This window comes from Eupeodes corollae, chromosome 3 (genome assembly GCF_945859685.1).
Source record: "Eupeodes corollae chromosome 3, idEupCoro1.1, whole genome shotgun sequence".
In the NCBI taxonomy this organism is placed as follows: Eukaryota; Metazoa; Arthropoda; class Insecta; order Diptera; family Syrphidae; genus Eupeodes; species Eupeodes corollae.
The window spans coordinates 46,810,492-46,830,477 of NC_079149.1; the positions used below are offsets into that span (position 1 = coordinate 46,810,492).

Consider the following 19,986-nt stretch of genomic DNA (forward strand, 5'->3'; position numbering starts at 1 on the left):
CAAATCTTCAACTTCAGCCTGCTGTATAAGGCACACCAATAACCCAAATTGAATAATTTTTTCGATAACTCGAGCTCCAAGTATTTGTGAATCTAGTTAGCACCCTCTTCACCCCTCTTGTCAACTTGGAAAAAAAATAGAATTTTCAAATATTAGTTTTTGCACTTTATTTGTTGGTTTTCTAGATTTAATTTGTGGATATTTCATGGTAAACCCTTTCAAAAACTTAATTAAACCGTCTTATCAATTCTTGAGGGTTTTGGAGGATTTCTATGATTTTTGAGAGCCAAACAAATGTAACGAATAATTTTATTCTTCGATGAGAATTTATTGTTATTATAAATGCGATTAATATTTTAAATATGTACAAAATAATGTAATACTTTTACGAATAAAATATTTTATATAATTTAAATATACATTAACAAATATATAAAAAAATCGATACAAATAAAAAAGACTACAAATTATAAATTATTTATTCTAATACGTTTTTTTTCCTTTTCTTTGAATGACTTTAAGTTCAAACATAATAGTTATAGAGTTAGTCAGCTAAGTTATAAAATAACATACTTGTCATTATAAAAATACTTGAAAAGTTTATAAGTTCTTTAGAATACTAAGTACTTCCATTTTCATTTTGAAATAAATCGAAACTTACTACCTTGATTATTATTATTGCCTAAGTTCAGATATTTCCATAATAGTGTCATACATTTAGTGTTGTGGAGGAACAGCACCCCACGCCCGAAGCAAAGTCAAAGCTTTGTTAAAATAAGCACACCATTCTTCACGTTCCTCTTTTGTGTCGGCCGACAATAGCTGCCGCACGATTGTCATCTTGCCATTTGGCACAACGAGTTGTGATTCGACATCATCATCTCGTGCTGGTCGTTGGCATTCCAACATTATTGTGTTTAATCGTGCACATATATCTCTGGGTGCTGTAGAGACTTTTGTAGAAGAGCAAGTATACAAATCAATAGAACCCATTGGTGTCTTCTTCTTTTCATCGTCCGGATACTTCCAGTAGTTCACAACGTGTCCATTAAGATAGCACCATCTTCTGTGCCAGGCTCCGAAGCCGGAAATATCTTCGAACATTGTTAGAAATCCTTTGTGTTCCACCGAAACCGACAGTTCACAATTAACTTTCATGTGCACAACGCCCTCTAATGGACTTACACCTAAAACCTAAAAGCGATTTGTCTTTTAATTGCAGGACAATGAAATCAATTATTTGGCTTTAATATGACATTACCTGTGTAAGAGACCAGGTGGTCCTTTGAATTTCTCGCAGCGAGAATATCGCAAAACCGTATTGAACCAGAGCGGGGGTACGCACCACATGTGGCCCACCTGACGACTGCACAATCGGCATTACCAAACGATTATCGTTGCCTTTCTTTTTGGGCGTCTTAACGCCACCCTTTTTGTTTATGTTAATGTGATACTTAACTTCATGTGGGAGGACTTCTCTTTGAGCTGTCATTCCGTAGATTTCAAGTGTTACCTATGAATAAATACAAACAATAATATGAAACGTTCTTAACATTAATTCTTATGATAAGTTGAAAAGGATTTTAGTCTTACCCTAAAATCAGCATAAACATTATTCATTTGCAAAACATCCGGAAACTTAACAGCAACCAGACCGGGGAGCGTTGGAACGGTCTTAGTTGCCAAAACATGTTCGTTGTATTTCAATAGACAAACTAAATGATGCCCAGAAATTGTATCAGCAGATAACTTCCTTATGTAATCGTGCCTTAGCGGAATAGTTATTTCCTTGATGGTAAGGCGACCTTTTTCTTTTGGTGCGCCAAGTGGCCGAAGACTGTTTTCAACACGCAGTCTTTGGATTTCATCCAGAGATGCTTGTCGACGATGTGCTGTTGAGGAAAGTGGTAAAAAGGAGAAAAGGGTTAAATAATAGTCGTAAGCATTTTCGTACCGAATCGAAAATAATTGAAACAAATGTCAATACACTTATGGAATAAATACTTCACTACACCATTGGAAAGGTTTTCCACTTACCATATATTCTGACCAATTTTAAACTTGATAAAATTATTAAAACAACAAAAGGGCAGAAAACCCCCATAGACATCAGCACCATAGCCCACATTGATGAGTTACAATGCAAACATCAACGGATTATAACATTTTCAACTGATGATGCAACCAGCTGTAGATGTTGAATGAGGAAGAGGAAAAGGATGTTTCAACTCGTTCGGTTTTACCATGCTATTTTAATTCGATTATTAAAACAATGTTATCCTGTCGGTTCGTTGGAATTTTTAACTCAACCAAACACATAAATGCAAAACCATCATGATTATGATGTTCTTCTTCGAGAGTTGTTCTCGTTCTCGTTAGCCAATGTAGCCAATGGAAGCAAAGCAAGGATAATGATAATGACGTTAACGTTATCCTTGTTGGCAGTGTTGTTACGGCAACAACTGTTGAACAGAGTGTGTGTTGTACGTACGAATAAAAACAACCAGATCCAAAAAGAAAAACAGACTAAATCAGAACTGGGTAGATAGGTAAGTGATGCATGTTAAAACGTTAGCACACATTCTCTGGATGTATTTTATGAGAATGCTTGTCCTGCACCGAAATACCACACGCTAAAGTGGACAAATTAAATATTATGCCAGAAGGTAGGTTAACCAACGTGGAATTGCATTTCGATGGGTTACATTGTTGGGTTTTCATAAATTTATTCTCACTCTGTGTGTCATGTAGATGCGTGTCAATTAATATTTTAATAGAATTTGCACGAATTAGATGATTTGCAGCAAAAATATAGAGACACTCATATTGTATTCTCGTATACATGGTCGTGTTAGGATGGTTAAATTGTATGTGTATGTTATCAGGCAAATAGTCAAAATTTGTTATAGTGATAGAAGCATTGTTTCTTTTTTAAAAACATTTACTTAAAATCGATTTGAATATGCGGAGGGTATGTTATACTATATGTACGAGTAAATGTTTACAACGGTTAATGAGGGCAAAACAAAGTAAATGATGTCGTCAAGAAAGGACTTATAACACGGACGGACGTCTAGGTCAAAACGTCACCATCTGCAGACGTAACTTTAACTTTAGTTAAGGACTTCACTTATCTGGGCTTCGCTTTGAACGCCGAAAAAATCACCAGCGCTGAGATCAACCGAAAAATAACTCTTGCTAACCGCTGTTTCTTTGGGCTAAGAAAGCAATTGAGAAACAAAGCCTTCCCTCGAGGGAACAAAGTATGGCTATATAAGACCCTTTTCATACCCGTCCTGCTATACGGTGCAGAAGCATGGACTAAAAGAGGCTGACAGCACCTTGGCCCGTTTCGATGGAAAAGTTCTTCGTGTGATCTACGGTCCCGTATGCATCGGGAGTGGAGGAGAAGATGGAACGACGAGCTGTACGGGCTGTGCAGCGACCTAGACTTAGCCAGAAGGGTAAAAGTCCAAAGACTAAGATGGCTGGTACACGTAGAGCGCATGAAGACTAATGCTCCGGCCGGTGAAATTTAAATTCTTATAAATACTAAAAATAAAAAAGGACTTGGTTCGAAAGGCATAGTAGCGCCCAGTCTGGAACTTCTCCGTTTTTACAGGAACACGCTCAGTCGGTTTTCGACCGACAGGAAACAAGCAAGTTATTTACTTCAAATTTGTAATACTTAGACTTACAAAGCTAGTCGATGAAATGCACCTAATATAATTTTAGAAGAAAAGTCAGTTTAAAAAACATAAAAACGTAACTGACAGACGGACTTCGCAGAATCTTAGTTGTTATTAAGGAAATAATACAATTATAGCCTTACACACGCACAAAATACAAAATATAAGTTATATTTAACATGTGTAAATTCTAAGTTGGAACAGAAATAAACCCCTAAATCTTTAAATGTGGAGAGGCGACAAAGTTTTTGCTGTGATATACATTAGTCAAATACGTTACTGATTAGTTTTTTAGTGAAAGTATCGTGTGGCATTTTAAAGGGTTGAGTGAAAGGCTATTTTTCCCACACCAAAATGTGAAACTATCAATGTCGGCTTGTAAAAGAATACGATCATGGGTGGACTTTATTACTTTGAAAATCTTCATATCGTCAGCAAAAATGAGGAGTTCACTTGAGCGTAGACAAGACGATACATCGTTAAAAGACAGGATGAACAGAAAAAGGCCAACATGGATTTCCTGGGCAACAAATAGTACTGAATGACAATTTATAAATTATACCTCATAAGATCTGTTTGCAAGGTATGATTTGATCAAAGCTAAGAAAAATGCTATAAAACCAAGAGCTTTAAGTTTAAATAAAATAATTTCGTGGCTAAGTTGGTTAAAAGCTTTAGAAAAGTCGGCGTATACAAAGTCAACTTCATAACCTTGTTCGAAAGCGTTTGAACATATGTTTGAGTATGTGAGAATATTTGTAACGGTTGATCTTTTTTTAACAAAACCATGTTGCTGTTCGCAAATGAGATTCTTACTAAAAAATGCTACACTTTCACAAACAAGCATTGCAAGAAAGCTTTGCAATGGGCTTGTAGTTGCTTATATCCGACTTGTTACCTTTCTTGAAAATTGGTGTTAGAAATGACTTCTTTCATATACTGGGAAATTGGCCTGTTTTTAGAGAAAGTTTGAATAAGAACGTAAGGGGTTCATCTAAAGCATTACTACACTTTTTTAATACTACCGGGGGAATACCATCGGCACCGACTGAGCAGTCATCATTCAACGCGGATAAAAGATCATAAATAAGTTGGCGTAAAGGAGTGAAGATTATGGAAACATACATCATCAACTTCTTAAGGGCTATTAACAAATGACTCCCGGAAATTTGTTGCGAAAGCGTTACAGATATCAAGTTTAATCTAATGAAAGGCTCTTGTAAATGAAGTTAATTGTAAGCCATCTGATATTTTCTTTAAATTTCCAAAATTTGTTAAGATTTTTTTTCAAAGAGGTGCCCATATCAGTAACATAAATAGCATATACAAAATTAGAAAGAGACTTAAATTCGTTAAAGAGTTAAATATAAAAAGAGAAGTTGATTGGAGACAGAGTTTCGAGATAAGTTTTATATGCCTTATTTCTTTTGCTTCGCAGTAAACGCAATGATTTCGTGTACCAAAGTGTTGTAGGATAATTGAGCTATTGAATGGTTACTGTCCAAAATTGTTATTGTCATTAACTTGGCATGTTTTCAGTTACTTTATAAGTATTATAAGATACAAACATTTTCTACAAGCCTTTTCCCATTGAGATATATGTATATTTAGATGATAAACACGATAATGTTTTATATAAGGATATATTTTCTCCTGATTACCATTACATTGATCAATGTTTCCAAGAAGAAGTAAACAAAAACAAATGCCAAATGTTTTTTAATTAATAAATAGCACTTCCGCACAAGGATGAGAATAGCTTGTGCCGTGTCACTACTTTTTTCGTTCTTGGAAACGTAAACGGAATGAATCTTCTTTGGGACTCGTGAAGTTTCAACAGTACGCCAATACCTTGGCTTACACAAATTTGAGGATCCCAATGAAGCCCCTGCAATTTTTTTTTAAATGTTGAATTTAACTTCAAAATTTTGTCCAGACTGTCCCGCAGTCATGGAAATCCTGATTAAGCCTCAGCTTATGATGCACAAGTTTAGGAGAATGAAATGATAATTGATAATTTAAAAGCAAAAGCCTGCTTTTGGTATCGATGCATCTTTTCTTCTTTGTTTGTTTGAATAGAATCCAGAAAGAAATTTTAAAAATAATAGGCAAGACCTATAAACGACATTTTTACACCTCTCGAACACTCCCTCAATGTTTCAAGTACATATTTTGTTTCTTTACTGATATTTTTACAAAAAAAAATTCCTCCGTAATACTCACACATCCAGAAATACAAAAGAGTTTACTCTTCATCTCAATTTTGGACCTATCTCAAGTACAGAGGTTCTTTTTTAAGCCGCACATTAAGAATGTGAAATCTACTTTTTTTCAGTTCAAAAACGCAATTTTAGTAAAAATACATCAATTTCAAGTGAATCTAACAAGCATTGCCCTGGATTAAATTTCTTCTTTTACCACAAATCAGTCTTATGAAAAATCCACTTCTAAAAAAAATATATATATTTCACTTACTTGCAACTAATAAATGACGTTCGCCTTCCACAGATTCAGTTGATCCGGAAAATTCAATTGTCGATGCACACAAATTTAACGCCTGACTTGTTTGTCCAATAACCTGTTGCTGTTTGCAAACCTCATCTAAGAGTTTTTTGATTTTGTCCTGCACCAAATAACCCTCGTCTGCTACCTCGCACTCAGAGTTAGATTCATCTTCTTCGGAGTAGCCTTCTGTGTCGTTATTATGATTATCATTGTACAGTTGTTGATGGTACTGCTGATGTTGATGTTGATATCTATTGTTTTCGCCATCAGTATTACGTTGGTTTTGCTGTTCTCGATTGATTTTACGAACTGGTGTTGAATTGTTGCTCTATACAAAAAAATGGAATCAAACGTATTCAGTTTTATTGATTTCCAGGAAGGTACTTTGGTATTTTTCTCTATTTTCATCTTACATTTGAGTTCTGTTGACGTCGATAGAAACTGACTGTGTGTACAAGTGTAACCATATTTTCATCTTCAGACTGATTTACCGTCAAAGCTGATTTAACTGGCGTTGGATAAGGGGTAACAGAAGTTGTTTGATAATCATCGTTTTCCTCAGAAATTGGCATGCAATGGGTGTATTTTTTTGGTGTCTTCTTGAACGAGAAACTATTCGATGCTGTTGTTCCTTTGCTCTGTTTTAACAATAAAACAAAAAAAGCAAAAGGAGATTGTAAGTTAATGGAAATAAATGTTTTTTTTTTTGTTTATTTTACCGATTTGGATACTTTGCTATCATTTTGTTCGTCTGTATCATCGTTGTCATCGTTACTTTCTTCATAATTATCAGCATCTTCATCGAGCGCCTCATCTAGATAGTCATCCATACCCATTGAACCCTCTTCGGATGAATTTATTGAACTGTCACCATAGTACTGATCTTTTTCAGCGTACCGAACTCCCTGTGAATACAATTTAATCAAAATGCAATTGTTATTTAGTATCACCATAAAGACGAAGCATGAACAGAAAAGGGAAGAGTATAATTATATATCTTAAAATGTACCTTTTGTCTTCCAACTGCATTATTGTTGTGTGATTCATTCGACTGCACAACTTGCATTATTTCACGACCCAAGCTTACATTACAAATACCTGCTGTGCTGTCTTCTTCTGAATCCATGTAACTGCAAACGAAACGAAATTTAATGAGTGAATTCAATTTTTCAAAGAACTTTTCGTTATCAACGTTTTTAATTAAGAACTACATTGATCAAAGGGACTTTTTAGATTTCGAGTTTTAATATTTTGTATCTTGAAAGATTATGTAGTAACTAACGACTGTTACTGAATTATTATCTTTGTTTTTAGATACCTATTGTTTTCAGTTCAACAAAGTGTACATAAGACATTTAAAATGGTTTTTCAAATGCATTTCTCTATAAGGACAACTTACGATGAGCAAGTGAAGTTTATTATTTTCTTTAACAAAAGCATTCGTTTGTGTTGAATAATGATTTAATGGAAAAAACTCATCACAAGAATACCCCTTCAACACTAAAAAAACCATGACGAAGAAATCGGTATAACAAGGATCCTAATAGTTGAACGAATGTCTTAGACTAAAAAATTGGAAGTTCCTGTTTTCGTCACGAAAATAGAGATCATTTTGCGGTAACTTTCAGTCAGAAGAAATATTGACGAGGATTCAAAGAGAAAATACAAAAGTAAGCTGAACGGATTTTTTCCCTCTAACATAAAAAAACAAAAAAAGATAGGATTCCAGTGTTATCCATTGTGTTTTGGTCTTATACTTATAATAAGTATTTTAAAAGAAATTATATGAAAAACATGACCCTCTAAATTACACCAACTATGGTGGAATTAGTCTCCTAAGAATCGAAAGCAAGATCTTCTTTACCGTAAAATGTGTACCTCTCAAGGGCCAACTCCAAACCTTATATGTGCTTATAAATACGGTTTTAGACCTGAGAAGGTTACAGTCGATCAAATATTTATTCTTAGGCAAATCCTGGAAGAAAAACCTAAGCATATGACAACATCCACAATCTAAAGGGAAGAACTATATAGGCACGCGTAGTTTTTGTATCGCTGCCAAACTTATCCGTTTGTAAAGTAGGGCTATGGAGAATTCGTACTGGATGAAAAAAGGTTGAAAACAACATCGTCCTTGAAAGGATAATGAATAATTCCAACGTCAACAAAATGGGCACTTTCTAAAAAAAGTTTGCCCAGTTACTCGAATTTGCTGAAGCGTTCAGCTCAATTTTAATGTGTCATTTGTCACTTAATATCGTGTAGTGTTTGATGAGGCCAAATTAAAATTGATTAAGAAAGAGCATGCAATACAGACGTCTCCGTAAAATTGGTTAAGTGTTAAGGACTCTATCTAATTGAATGTAAAAAAAAACACCTGCACTGATATCAAGCGGTACAAAGCCTTCCCTCTAGCAACCAGTGTCGCTATATAAGATTCTCATCATATGCTTCCTGCTACGAGCGACAAGCTGAACGTGTTGTACATAAAAGTAGACTTAGGCAGGGGGATAAAAGTACAACGTCTGAGATGGCCAGGACACATTGAGCGCATGGTAACTAACTATCTGGCCCGGAACGTCTTTAATAGCGCAACTAGAGACATTTAGCTAAGAACGTACATAAGTAAGTCATGAACTTTCATTAAAATTTTGCTTAAATAAAATCAGGTTTGCGACATTTAAATGAGAGCTGTTTTATTTTTTACGGAGTTTTGGTCTACGTTTTTGGAATTCAAATATAATATAAATACTATGTTATCCTTATAAACGACTTTAAAATTAAATTATAATAACTGTTCATTTTTATTAAACAGAATAAACACAATTTCCGCTCACATCCTAATTAAGTGAGAATTTAGTGCGGAGTGTGGTTGATATTGATCATTTTTCTTTGTGAATGAGCCTTTAATGGAAGTACTATCGTCCGCGAAACAATGTATTGGATTAGAAGTTGCAGACAGATCATTAATACAAATTAGAAAGAGTGTTGGAGATAGAACAGAGTCCTGGGGCACACCAGCATTTATTTTGTGGTTTTCAGACTTGAATCCATCCAATGCAACATGTATTGAACGATTCGAAAGGTAATTACTGATCCAATGAAGAAGGGGTTCATGAAAACCGATAAAAGAGCTTGATGCCAAACCCTATCAAATACTTTGAAATATCAAGTGCAAAAATCTTACTTTCTCCAAAGCGATGTAAAAATGTGATCTTCTGTTCAGTGAGATGAACCATGAGATCACCAGTGGACCTAATGCTACGAAAGCCGTATTGTCGGTCATTACGAAGCTTTCGATCTTCAAGATATTTTTTGAGATGATAATTAATCAGCGTTTCCATGACCTTGGGAAGAAGGGACGTAAGTGCAATCGGTCGGCAATTGCAGTGTGAGGAAGATTCGCCTTTTTTGGGAATAGGCTCGACAATTGCGGTTTTCCATCCGCTTGGAACGAGACCTGAGGAGTAGGACAGATGAAAAAGCTTACGCAGTGGTTTTGCCAGCGTTGAAGAACACCTCTTCAGAATAATAGCGGGGATACCATATGGACCAGCGGATTTATGTATGTTAGGATCTTTTAGTACTCTCGCCACAGTACGAGTGCGAAAAAAGATTGGCTCCATAGAATCACAAACGAGCTCGATGACAGGGGTGAGCGTTGAATTGACGATGAACTGCCTAGCAAAGAGATTAGCTTTCTCTAACGAGCTAACAAATGGAGCGTCATTGACAACGAGCGTTGGAACCGATGAAGAGATAGAATTCCTCATATTTTTTACAAATGATCAAACATTTTTACTGCGTAAATTTTTGGTCACGTAAAAATTTGGTCTGTCGAAAATGGACCTTCAAGCAGGCCTTCCTGGCTTGCTTGAACTTGTTCCGGTTTCCATCAGTTGGATTGGCTTCAAAACAACGGAAACTTACCTTCTTGACCATAATAACCTCTATACAGCAAGCAACCCTGTTCGGGGAAGAACTTCTGATTCCCTGGAGAATCAAACTTGTAATCATATAAGCGCTGGCCTTAACGTCAACATCGAGGAAGCTTAATGACCAGTTAAAGATCCTAACATAATTATTAAGACCATCCCAGTTGGCTTCACGTATTGCCAAACGGTTCTATTAGGAGCTCTTTCTTTAACTGGAGATATGACACAATGGTCGGTTGTGCCTAGAGGAGATATTACACTAATAGTGTACTTACCAGGGTCAGAAGTAAGAAACAAGTCAAGAGTATTTTCTGCTCGATCTACCACGTCCGATATTCGAGTGGGCTCGTTGACCAGCTGAGTTAATTGGTTCAATTCAGTGCAGATCTCAGCACACACTCCTTCGGATGTTGTCTGGCCCGAATATTGAAGCCATGAAGAATTGTGTACATTGAAATTGCCCGTAATAACAATTTCAGTGCGAATATAGGACGAAACAATTTTTTGGATGGAGTCGGTCTTGGCGCACTCTTTTATTACATTTTTGAACAAAAAGATGCATTTTTAAATAAATGTTGGGTAATTTTTTGCGAAAGCTTTAACTTTAAAAGTCTGTCTTTATAATTTTAGAGCCAAATGTGTACCATGTAAGTACGGGTGTAGGGGTACGGGGTAAGAAATAACACATGATGTCAGTCTGAGTAGATTTCGGATCTCCAGACAAACTAAACTTGACTTCAGCGATCGATAGAAACTATTGCTTTATCAATAACTAGGTTTTTTCCACTTGCAGAATAAAAATAAAATAAAAAATAAATTAATTATTTAAATTTAATTACCTGTCTCCCTTTAAAAATCTAATTTAATATTAACTAACCTATCATTAAATTGCTCTCGATTACGTTGATTTTCCCCGGCTGATACGGTTGCAGTAGTGCAATTATCGTTATCGGATTCATTCGATTCGAAATCAGACAAACCCGGATATAATCGATTGCCATTACTTGTCGAAGTTGGTTTCTTCTCATTTGATTTTCTGGCACGTTTTATTTCATCAATTGCATTACCAGCTTTAAGGGAGAAGAAGATAGAAGAAAATAAATCTTAAAATATCGTTCAAAGTTTGAAAAAAGATAACATACGACTTCGTCTTTTGTAGGTACTCGTGTTGGCTGTGGCTGGCATTGGTGGAGGTGGTGGCGGTGGCACCATAGATGATGAGCTTTTTGTTATTTTATCGTTCTTCCGTTGAATTTCTCTCTTACTTGCACTATCAACATAATCACTGTCATCATCGTCATCAGCATCAGCATCAGCATCACCGTTGTCATCCTCGTTCTGGTTGTTGTCCTTGGTTTCCCTTTGGAATTGCTCTTTTTGCCTATTGAAACGATTTGCAATTACCTGCATATCCTCCTTTCGTTGCTTAGTGATTTCGGCTTTGATTCTACTCTCGGATATTGTTGATGAGGCATTCGCTACTAAAGCAGCCACTTTGTTGCGGACAGCAGTATCCGCGTTGCCTTTAACAACCGGAATCGGTGCTGCAACGAATATAACCAATTTATTTTATTTATTGACGTTGGCAGAATCTCTACAACTACACCAACTGAACTGTGATAATTGAATCACGTTAAAAGGTAAAATGATGGGGTAGGGCAAGGTTTCTAGGGCAAGGCAAACAATGTAAACTAAATTGAAGGTGATTTCCACCCACTTACCTTTGTTGTATTCCTCTACAGCTTGTTTGGTAGCTGCAATAGTTTCTGCTACCTTTTTACTATCCTGACGAATTTTATTTATCGATGGAGCCATTCCGAATGCGGCTTTTGGCATAAGGGCTTCGCCTTTGTTCTTTTCGAATAGATTCATACGTTCTTTGAGGGTTAGTTCGGTGGGGTCTTTTTGTGGTTTGGCTGGTGCAACGTTTTGAGCTTTGTTTTCGAAAACTGCAGCTCTTCCTGACACAAGGCCTGTTTTGACGGTTGGCGGCAATTCCGATTTCTTCGAATCTACTGGTTTTTGTTTGTTGTCTGTTTTTGTAGTTTGTTTAACCACTTCCTTGTCTTGTTTGGCATTTTCGGCTGCGGTTGGTTGTTTATCGTATTCGTATGCCAATTTTGGATTTGTTGAGTCTCTTCGCTGGAAACCTTGTGCCTCCAAGGTATCCATTACCCTTTGATCCCATTTTAAATGCTTCGTCTTTGATGAAGTGCTTGGCATATCATCATCCTTATTTTTCGTTTGTGGCTTTTCTTTTAGTTGATGTTCAACTATCTGTGGTTTCCGCTGAGGACTTCTTCGGGAAACCGATTTATTTTCATTTATTTTCTTGGGTGATGATGTTGCCTCTTCGACAGGTTTTAATTCCACAGATTTGACATCAATGTGAGCAGTATCATCTTCCCAATTATTTATCGAATTCGCTAGAGCAGCGAGTTTACCAAAACGTTGTTTTGGTTTTGTTGACACGACTTCTGTGTCGTCATCTTGGCCTTCATGGAAATTACCTTCGGTGCGATGGATTGGTGATGATATTTCATTATTTGAATATAATGCACCAAGACGTTGTAATCGATTACGAGAAGTATCCCGTAATTTAGCCACAGGTTGATTGCCACATTCACTGCTGTCATCACTTGTTTCTTGTTCTTCAACTTGCACTTGAACCTTAAAATAGAGAATGGCAAACAAACAACAATGCAATGATTAATTCAAAAATCTTAAAAATACTTTGATACTGATAGTGTTATGGTTAAAAGTTTAAGTTGGACAAAGAATGAAAATTAAGTGAATTAAACAAAGTATTTTAAATCATCAATTGCCTTATTGAAACGATTTTTTTTCTCCATTATTTCAGGATTTAAGGAAGCTATGGAATAATCGGAAGATCTTGGAAACAAACGTAGTAGACGGTACAGACTTTGTCGGCTATCACAGGTTAATGGGGAAGCGACCAAATTTGGAGTGGGAAAGCTTTAGGCCTCTTAAAAATATTAGGACTGGAAAGATAATAAATTTTAGAAAAAATATCCAGAGACATTAACCTCCTAACAAAAAAAACTGAGAAAAGTAGGACAAAAATATGGATAGGGGAGTATGTGAACTACACTTCCACCCTCAAGCAAGATGTTTACTGATTGATCCAGAATATCAAAAGGTCTAGACCCAAAACTCTATGGTAACAAAGACAGAAGTTAATGCCAACTGAAAATGCGCAGAATATTATTTCCAAAGAAAGTACAGAAACCATAACATTACCATCATGTATCATGTCTGAAAGCCAAGACGGAAACTTGTAAGCAAAGGTGAAGGCAGATAAAATTAGCCATGCAATAAAATTCCTGCCTTACTTTAAGTAAGCTATTCTTTGACGAAAATAGGAGCAATGAAAATCTAAATTATTCGGAGTCTTGCAAGAGAAAACTCCACTCGAAACTAATTATAAACTCAAAAGTCAAACAATTAAAAACCTCAGACTAAGACAGACTAAGATACCACAGGCCCCGTCGGAGGATATTGTTACATCGAATGTAAAATAAATAAATGTTGTATGGAACTAATTGTCATTAAATTCGTAGTTGGTGAAAATTAGAACCTTTAACTTAAAATTCTATTTCGATATTAATTGATAGTGATATTTTAAAATCTATAGGAAAGTTATAGAAATCGGCTTAGTCAAATTTTGGCATACTATTTCCAACATTTCGGACGGTATCTCCAAATAAATGCTTTAATCTTGTCTTCTAATGCGTGAATTGAAGCGGGCTTGTCTGTATAGACACGAAATTTAACATAGCCCCACAAAAAATAGTCTAAAGGAGTTAAATTGCGGGCAATTGACCGATCCCGAACGGAAAATAAAATGTTCACCGAACTCACTCTTTCCATTGTTTCGCGTGCTGTGTGGCATGTGGCACCGTTTTGTTGAAACAACATGTCAAAAAAAGTTGGATATCATTTCACGACAGCGCTCACCATTCACAGGAACGTTACGATTTGCATCATCTTTGAAGAAGTAAGGGGACCAGCCCATAAACCGCACCAATCTGTGACTTTTTCTGGATGCATTGGAAGCTCCTGCTGATATTCACTCCAAAATCGACAATTCTGCTTATTTACGTACCCATTTAGCCAAAAATTAACTTCGTAATGAGTAAGAAGATGTTTGACATTGAAAAAAAAACACTAAACGTGCGTAAGCTGTTTAAACCAGTGTTGTCAAAAAGATAATAGCTAAAATATCACCCTGGAACCATACTTTCGTAGTACGCATTTTTTTCAAGGAGGCTTGTGTTAAGGCTGATCATTTGGGAACTATATCTACCTTGCATAAATGACGGGTCTTTTTTACTGGACATAGGAAGACTTTCCCAACACATACAACTGTATTGGGAAATCCAGTTAGATTGTAGTCAAGGACAGAAATATCAATGAAAGATAAGCGATTATACAGGGTGTCAAAATATTAGTTGAATGTTGGATATTTACAATAATGGATCGCTTAACAATCGAATATGGCGTTTAATTTGGAATTGGACCAGTTCTATTGCTTCTGTAAGTGTTGCTGGAATCGGTATATATCGTACACCTCACTAAAGTATATTCAATGAATAGAATAATTTGATATTTGAACCATATATAATTCCAACAAGTCACGCAAGACCATTTATGGCTTTGTTACATGAGTAGTTTCCTAGCCTTGTAATTTTAAGTTTTGGCAACGTCAATTAATTGCAGGGCTACGCAAAAAAACCGCGTTTACTTGAATAATCCACGAATTCAAGATGTACACAAAACCAACCTTCCTGAAACTATAAATACCGACCAAAATGTGAAAGGAAACACCGATCTTTTGAATAATATTGATTTTCACACTTAATGCAAAGTCAAAACTGATTGGTTGGTAAAAAAAAGATTGAACAATTTTGATAATAACAGCGACTAAATCTTCTCAACATTTTAAAAATTCTTTAGCAACATTTCTTGCTGAAACTCTAAAGTGGCTATCTGCTCCTCAAAGTTGGCCAAAACAACATTGATCAATTAGATATAATACAGAGAATCCTAATAAACCATGCCTCTAAAAACCATAAGTGATATTACACCAAAATTTCGCCGCTGATGCATCAGCTTCTGATCGCTTTACTTTTTTACCTATCCTATAGATATTTTTTTGTATCGGTGAACACAGCGATTTTCCATTCTTTGGCCCATAATATACAGTATTGGAAAAAATAATAGAAACGAAAGTCTTCATCATTTTTAATACACAATATTTTTTTAGCAATTTGTCGTTAGTATTTCTATAATTTGATCGTACCTCAAATGGTAAATTGTATTGCATTTTTAAATACTATTGGTAAGGATATGTAAGAAAAAAAAACAATTTCTTTCTTTAAGAGAACTCACAAATGAATTTAAGAAAACCTAATAATAGTCTTCCTGATAGAATTTAACAAAAAGTGGCGTTATTGAGCAACATATCTTACAAAGGCTTGCCTTTGCAAACAAAAACTTGCATCCTTCTAATTGGAATAATGAGGTCAAAAGAAACGAAGATCAATTTGTTTGGTTCTGATGGAAAAATGTATTGTTAGAAGACTAAAGACCAAGGAATTTATCCCAAAATAAACAGAGAAGACAGTAAAACACGGTGGTGGAATATAATGATTTCTGGATGCTTTTTATAATCTAGTGTAGGTTCAATATTCTGGATCAAAAATAAGATTATCGATGTGGATTATGTCCACATCTTCCATTCAGTCATGCTACCATTAACTGAAGGAGAGGTGCCAATTAAATGGGAGTTCATGCAGCATTGCCCAAAAAAATACTTACAACAAAACAAAATCAATGTAATGGAATGGCTATCACAATTCCCGACCTAAACCCAATTCAGCACTTAAAGTGTGTATCCATAAGCGAAGGGTCGGAGATTGTAAAATATAGACGAAGGTCGAAAATTTAAAGTTAATGGTATTCCATACCTGTGGAGATACGTGCTAATACAATACATCATGTTGCACTCCGTTTTTCATTTAGAATTGTATAATTATTTCTCACTATTATTATAAACACTTCTCAATTGAGACTTCAGACTTAAATTTTAATTACAATGTTGCTGAAGCTAATTTTAATGCAATTTATGATTTTCTGGATGGTACAAGTTGGCAAACATTGTTCACCAATATAGATTTAAATGAGTGCTATACTTTATTCATAAATGTTCTGAATATTGCGATGGACTTATATATCCCCAAAATTAAGAAAATGAATAAGAGAAAACCTGTGTGGTTCAATAAAAGAATCATGAATCATAATTACATAAAAAAATATGTTTTACAAGCAGTTTCGCAGGTCTAATAATGACCGTAAATTATGTAAACAATATTGAATTTTACAAAAAGAATTCGATACTTTAAATAAATTTCTATACAATCAATATCTGTTTTGTGTTGAGTTTTATTTAAAAACAAATAGTTTGGAGTTTTATAAATAATAAAAAGACAATCAAATGGCATACCCAATAGTATGCGCCATGACAACATTACCTCATCTGACATCTCTGTTGTATGTAACTTGTTTGCTAAACATTTTCATTTTGTTGCTACAAACATTAACTCCTCAAATATTCTTATTATTATAGGCAGTTTAAGTGTTTCCACTTCTGAGATTGAGTTGGCTTTGTCTAAGCTTAAGGGTGATAAGCGACGTGATATTGATAGAATTTCACCTGTCATTTTACGAATGTGTGCGAATGCTTTGGTTGTTCCTTTAAAAATTATTTTTAATAGTGCACTTGCAAATGTAGAGTTTCTAAATACTTGGAAACGTTCAACAATCACACATATTTACAAATCAGGTGGTAGGCAAGATGTTTCAAACTATCGTCCAATTTGTAAAATTGCTACTATTCCCAAATTTTTTGAAAAGTTAGTCTATGACAAATTAACTCCTTCTCTTAAAGTAATGATTTCACCATACCAACCTGGTTTTGTACCTGGTAGATCCACTGCAACTAGCCTCACTATTTTTAGTAATTTAGCCTTCAATGCACTTGAGAAAGGTTATCAGTATGATAATGCCTATACTAACTTTTCTAAAGCTTTTGATAGAGTCAATCATGATGCTTTACTTATGAAGATAAATAGAGTAGGTTTTCACTCAAACTTTTTAAAATGGCTAAATTCATTTATAAGGGATCGTAGTCAGTACGTTCGTATAAATAACATTATTTCTGCACCGGTATATGTTACGTCGGGTGTCCCGCAAGAAAGCCATCTTGGTCCTATTCTTTTTTTTGTTTATAAACGACATTCCTGATATGTTTTTAAATTCAAAGTGATTGTTGTATATATATATGATTGTTTTCTTCTGCAATAAGATCTTGATCTTTCTGGAGTTTAGCTAACTGTTTATATTTGATCATTTCATTCAGTTCAATTTTATATTTCATATTGCGTAATTCAAAGGAGTTTTCTTATCCACACACCTTAAAGTATTTATATTTTGCGTTCGTAAGGTGTAATCTTGAGCATTGCAGTGTAATCTGGAATCCTTCATATTTTCTTCATTAATTTGGAATCGAAAAGATCCAAAAACTTATTTACGAGAGTTTTAGTGAAAAGACTTCAATGGGACAGAGATCTTCCTAACTATGAAACGAGATGTAAATTACTTGGTTTTTTGCCTCTTAACATTCGTAGAAGTTCACAGTTGCTCACAAATTATACCTCTAATTGGGATTCATGTTCCTGCGAGATTGCTTCGAAACCAAACGTTTTTCAATGTTCCATATCATAGAACTGTGTATGCTACCAATGAACCATTATCCAGGTGTTTAAGAAAAACAAATACTGTTTGCGACATGATTGATTTCAATGTTAGTGTATTTAAATCTGATTTATTGTTAATTCTAAATAACTTTGCTGGTGGTAATTTTTAAAATTTATTGTATGTATTATATTATCTAGTTATCAATAAAGTACCAATTGTAACTTTGTTTGATGTAACTTTCTCGCTACAACAAGAGTACCATTCTAATTTTGTTTCTATTATTATTTCTATTAGAAACAACTTAACAATCATAGTTCTACTTTTTGTCATTATTTCTTATTATTAAAGTTTATCAATTCTTGACAAAAACCTTTTTATGTGTTAAAAAGAATGAATACGAAGCCTGTTTCTTTTATCTTCAACAATCTTACGTTTTCCCTACTTTTTTTATTAAAATTTTCAGGAAGAAATGTTTTTTTATTTCCTTTTCGTTTTCTCGATTATCAATGGCTTTCTTCTTGATGCTGATCACCTTTATTAATAAAGTTATGAATTACACAGCTTGAGTGCATGCTTATAATATTTCAGTTTCTTAGGGGATGTTGTTTGTGGGATGGACTTCTATGTTTTATTTGTAAGAGGAAACAATATAAATCTAGGCGAAGTGCATCATTATTAATCCAAATTCACTAATAATTTACATGTTTTTGTTGCTGATTTTTAGTTTCATTTTTTTTTTTGAAAAAGTGTAAACTATAAAAAATCTGTTTGTTATTTTTATGATGCTCCCTTTGAAAATTATAATTTTTTGTTTTTCCTCACAGACTAATTGCTTCAAACTAAAATTTGAATTCGTAATAAAATCCTAAATGCCTATATTTTTATATCAACTATAAATAATGTATTTTTGTTAAAGACAATTTTATAATATTGGTTCTGGCATCATCATTTTTGACCAGCTGCTATTTTCGGAGAAAACCCCAAACCTATTTTAGAATAGGGGTGGAAAATCTAATCAAAAAACAGATGGATACCTCAACTTCTAAGGTTATACTTGTGTGTATACTTTTGTGTTGTATATGGTTTTTTTAAAATAATTTCAAATGCATACAACCGTTTCTGATCAATTTACATTTTGAATTATATTCATACTTACTTCAACATTTTTCGCTGTAGTTATGTTTATCTCAATGCCCAGATCCATATTTTCTTTGTCCACAGCAAATTGTCGACGGACTTTATCTTGGGACAAATTATTTTCGTTATTCTTATCGTTGAAGTTCTCGACTTTCTTTTGGACGACATTCAATCGGTTGTTATTTGATGACGATGGTGCAGAATTGCTTTGCTGCAAAGGCGTAGAACTGCTTGCCGAAGTAGTCAAGGCCTTCGTTTGTTGTGTAGGCGGCTTCTTGAAAACCGGAGTCGTATTTTCACTTTGAGGAAGGTCAAATTTGGTCGCTTTGCTTATTCCTAGCGCTTTGCTGCGTTGTTCGGCTTTTTCAAGCATCCGCTAATGAAATGGTTTTGAAAAATTATAAAAGAAAAATTAACAACATTCCACAGGACAAGGAGTTCCCACTCAAAAAAAAAAACAGACACAAGAAAACAAAATGACATTTACCTGTGTAAAGGGATCCATTGCGTTCAATCGCTTAAATTTTTAACTTTATCACAAACAATCAATTGTATTTTTATGTATTCTCTTTGTAAATTTATTAATTTAATATTTTTTCACAATTTTTCGTATATTTTGTCAATTTTTTTCACACAAATGATTGTAGAAAATAAATTATTGTCCTTGCAAGACAAACAACGCGATTAATTTAATAATTTTTGCAGTTGAAGTTTGATTTGAATTAAAATGATAACAATGTTGTCCGCATGGCGCTAGTGGTGTTTGATGGAAAAATGGTGGTTTGTTTATTAGATAATTGGGTAGAGTTCACATTGAGCAAATTTATAGTAGGTTGGATATAAGGCCGGGTGTAAATTGAGTTTATTTCATCCGATAATATTTTGAAATTAATAAGTTCAATATGGATCACATTAACTGCTTGAACAGAATGGTGTAGCTG

At 34.5% G+C, this 19,986-nt stretch overlaps 1 protein-coding gene across 1 annotated transcript; it reads right to left on the reverse strand.

Annotated features, from left to right (window-relative positions):
• Positions 1 to 466: 466 nt before the first annotated feature.
• Positions 467 to 19,729, reverse strand: LOC129952615 (anillin). The gene is made up of 12 exons (XM_056065331.1): positions 19,533 to 19,729; positions 19,065 to 19,421; positions 11,851 to 12,799; positions 11,272 to 11,673; positions 11,007 to 11,199; positions 7,204 to 7,324; positions 6,914 to 7,099; positions 6,608 to 6,832; positions 6,165 to 6,522; positions 1,594 to 1,892; positions 1,262 to 1,513; positions 467 to 1,194 (listed from the first exon to the last, which is right to left on the reverse strand). The coding sequence occupies exons 1-12, from the start codon at positions 19,548 to 19,550 to the stop codon at positions 718 to 720; spliced, it is 3,837 nt and encodes a 1,278-aa protein (XP_055921306.1). The 5' UTR covers positions 19,551 to 19,729; the 3' UTR covers positions 467 to 717.
• Between the last annotated feature and the right edge of the window lie 257 nt (positions 19,730 to 19,986).